At 35.4% G+C, this 3,698-nt stretch overlaps 1 protein-coding gene across 2 annotated transcripts; it reads left to right on the top strand.

Moving 5' to 3' along the window:
• Positions 1–839: 839 nt before the first annotated feature.
• On the top strand, positions 840–2,557 carry LOC146700327 (claudin-4-like). 2 transcript variants are annotated; one of them, XM_085470506.1, is made up of 2 exons: positions 840–1,285; positions 2,431–2,557. In XM_085470506.1, the coding sequence occupies exons 1-2, from the start codon at positions 840–842 to the stop codon at positions 2,555–2,557; spliced, it is 573 nt and encodes a 190-aa protein (XP_085326632.1). The 2 variants fall into 2 exon arrangements, with proteins under 2 accessions (XP_085326632.1, XP_085326631.1); XM_085470505.1 differs by lacking the exon at positions 2,431–2,557 and having other exon boundaries at positions 840–1,430.
• The last annotated feature ends 1,141 nt before the right edge of the window (positions 2,558–3,698 follow it).

Here is a 3,698-nt window from a genome sequence, read left to right as displayed (position 1 = left end):
GAGTCTCTTGCTGGTGAGTTTATGCTCCTTGCTTTGCAGGTCAAGGCTTTGAAGGCTCTGAGGAGGGGATGTCTGTGGGAATTTTCAGTGTGTTTGAGGTGTAGTGGCACGCCGGAGGGCAGGCAAGCGGGTGAGGAAGCCACCAGGGAATGAACAGAAAATGTTTTTACTGAGGAACTGCCTAGTTACCACCATGGAGCGCATAACAAACTGGTGAGAAAAAGCAGGTTGCACAGGTTTAAGTAGGGGGATGAGGTATGGACAGGAGACCAGCAACCATGGGTGGAAAAACCCCAGACACTCCAATGGACCACAGCCATACATTCTTCCTGGAAACTCTATATTACCATTTACTGTGAATAAATCTCACAAATTTCAGTGATAATGAACAAATTTAGGATTTTTTTATTTGCACTGAAATAGCTTAGTTAGTTACTTTTTAATCATTTAGAAATTTATGACAAACTTGAAAAAAGTTAACACTAAAACTATAATTGTCACTGAGATGTGGCATTTTTCAGTTTTGATGATGCATATTTAGTACGATCCAACCAAATATTACCTGCATTTTTCAAATTATTTATTTTGGGTTAAGTTTTTCTGTGTGCTGTTTTTTGTCATTATGTGTCACCTTCTTTAGAAATCAGTTTCAACTCAGAGGCAACAATAAAATCTGTCATCTCCTTTAAAAGTGTGAACAGGTACAGAGGAAGCCACAGTCAAATTCTGAGTACTATAACCAAATGATAACCACTTCCTTCTGAGCTCTTCAGATAAATTACCGAACCTCCTTTGAACACATCATCTTTCCTCCTTGAAGAAAGTCACAGAGCTTCATTATGGTGGCTTGCGAAAGACAGCTTCTAGGCCTGGCTTTGGCCTGCATCGGCTTTCTGGGGAGCATCATTAGCTGTGCTCTCCCCACATGGAGAATCTTGACAGCCTTCAAAAATTCCAAAATTATCATATCCTTGGTGGATGGTTTATGGGAGAGATGTGTGATCTCACCAGGGGATGAAACGCATTGCATGGGGTACGAGTATATACCGTTACCTGCAGACATGAAGGCTGCTAGAGGACTCATCATCACTGCCATTTTCACTGAGCTCCTTGGGATCCTGCTTGGTGTGGCTGGGAGAAATTGTATGAACTTTGTGCCAGACGAAAGGCAAAGGAGGAAAATGGCTCTGACTTCTGGAATTGCCTTCCTCATTGCAGGCTTCTTTGTTCTCATCCCAGTTAGCTGGACAACCAACACCATCAATGATCATTTTCATCCTACCCTGTTTTTTAATGATCCTGATCGCGATGTACTTAAAAAGATGGAGTTAGGAGCCTCGGCCTACATTGGCTGGTTCACTACTGTACTTCTGTTCCTGGGAGGAGGCCTCGTCTGCAGCTCCTTTTTCCGCAGAAATGGAACTGAGTAAAACATTACTCCAACTCTTACATTGTGTAAGCAAGGCCTTATTGCTTTTTAAATAAGGCTTATTTTTATACATCGAGCATTTTTTGGAAATAAGAAAAAAGTTTTATGAAAGTTTTCCCCTTAAGTTTGTCATTTGAATGAGTAGATTAACAAAGTATAAAATCAGATTCAAATATGAAGAAATATTTGCAGTTTGACTGTGTAACTTGACTCTGAATCTATTATAATCATTATAACCACCTTTTGTATTTTTCTTTTCATTTATTGTTTTTGTTGCTCATAAGTTTGGAGACAGATTTGACTTTTTCAGGGATCTGTGTAAAGTCATAACCATGTCCATTTAAAACCGCTATGAAATCTATGCATTGTAAGTCTATGTTTTATCTTTGACTATCATCTCTTTATTAAATTGATTCAATATTGATGATCATGAAATTGTTTTTACATATGCTTTTTGAATAAAAATATTTTTTTGTGTGTGATTGTATACAAGTGAAATTTATATCAAAAGAAAATGAATATTTCAGAGCATGCAAAATAATATGTATTTTTTGTGCCTTTTTTAACATTAAAGCAGCTTAATAAACATAGTAAGAATGAGTTTGCAAAAACTGAACATTGTCGAGTTTTGCATTGAAAAATAAAACGACAAGATGATTAAAAAACTGTTAACAAAGACCACACTGCCAAAGTTTAAAAAGTTTAAAAATTATACATTAAAAACGACAATTAAGCGGTTGGGTTTTTTAAAGTTTTATATGTGTTACATCTAATCATAGATGACAAGTCAGAGTTGACAAAGTGTCAGTTTTACTTCAACACATCTGTTGTGTCAAACAGTAACTACCAAAAGGATTTAGTTTAGACTGGAGAAATTTCAAAAGTTGTTTTGTTGAATAATTTTGTCATTAAAGTTTTTAACCACAAATAATACTAAATAATGTTTGCGGGAAATACTTCTGCTGGACCACCACCGCCACCATCCAGAATAATTTCAACAGCTTTCTGCCCCATGGCACTCTGGAACTGGGAGCCTCGCTTTATATTGGCTGGATCACCACAGCACTTCTGTTCCTGGGAGGAGGCCTCCTCTGCAGCTCCTTTATCTGCCGAGATAGAAATGACTAAAACATTAAGTACGCCAACAAAGGCTGAATGAGTAGAATAAAAAAGTCTAAAATCTAATAGGCAGAAATATTGGTAATTTTAGGATGTAAATTGATTCTTGATATATTTTGTTGTATTTTATACCATTATAGACACTTTTTTTTTCATGTTTATTGTTTATGCTGTTTACTATAAACTTGTGGACACAATTTTCCCTTTTTTCTATGATCTTTGTAAAACTAAAAAGCATGTGCATTCAAAACTAATATAAAAGATGATTGTGTGGCTTAAATCCAGATCTGATCTTTGACTTTTTCTTTATTAAACTGGTTCAATGTTGATGATTAGCAGTATTTTTTCTTTATCTATTTATTTTGGTTGATTGTATTGTAACAGTAAAATTGTCAAATTAAAATGTCTGTTCATTAGAGCATGAGATCATGTTTTGGGGTTTGGGTCATTTAACGTTTTGTTTAAAGGTTAAAATATCAATGCTGCAGTATAAATATCAGGAGAGCAAATCAATATGCTTTCAGATGTGTTGCTACATGTTTGTGACCTTTTCCTGGATTCTGGCTCTGGTAAAGATGTCTTTATGTTGGCTGTTTTTCTAAAAGAAGCCAAACAAAAAAATGTTTGTTTGTTTGTTTGTTTGTTTTGTTTTTTTAATGTGTAAAAGACAATACATGTCAGGCTTGACAAACAATGTCATGAACACAAAATACAGGCTGGATGCCATTGCCTTTGGTACAGTGATAGCTAAAAGATTAATCCTTATAAGGTTAAAAGACGTGTCATTGCCTACTCTTTTTCAATGGAAAGTGTGAGTGGGTTCACAGAGATGCAACATAGTTTTTAGGGTTTGTATGTGAACAATGTCAACAGCTCAACAGGTGGCAAATGAGGTTATTTGGAAGAAATCAGAAATATACCTGATTATTTATTATAATTATTAACTATTCATGTATGTCCCTCCTGACTTCTCTCCGGGTCGGGAGCTTGGGATGTTTTTTTGTTGTCCTATGTCAAACTGTTGATATAACATTCAATAAATAAAGTGTGTTGAATAAAGCAGTAAGCCAAAAGAATACTAATACTAATAATACTAATAATAATAATAATGTGCTGCACAACAATGGTAGGAAAAAAGTGTCTTTGCATA

Source organism: Copadichromis virginalis, linkage group LG10 (assembly GCF_057382275.1).
Source record: "Copadichromis virginalis isolate Kocher_CV1m ecotype Utaka linkage group LG10, C_Virginalis_male_GT1.1, whole genome shotgun sequence".
NCBI classification, from domain to species: Eukaryota; Metazoa; Chordata; class Actinopteri; order Cichliformes; family Cichlidae; genus Copadichromis; species Copadichromis virginalis.
The sequence above is the reverse complement of the archived record's forward strand: the minus strand, read 5'-3'. Positions and strand labels throughout refer to the sequence as shown.

Bases quoted from the DNA above. Each gene is read 5' to 3' on its own strand.
- LOC146700327 (XM_085470505.1), top strand. From the start codon at position 840: ATGGTGGCTTGCGAAAGACAGCTTCTAGGCCTGGCTTTGGCCTGCATC.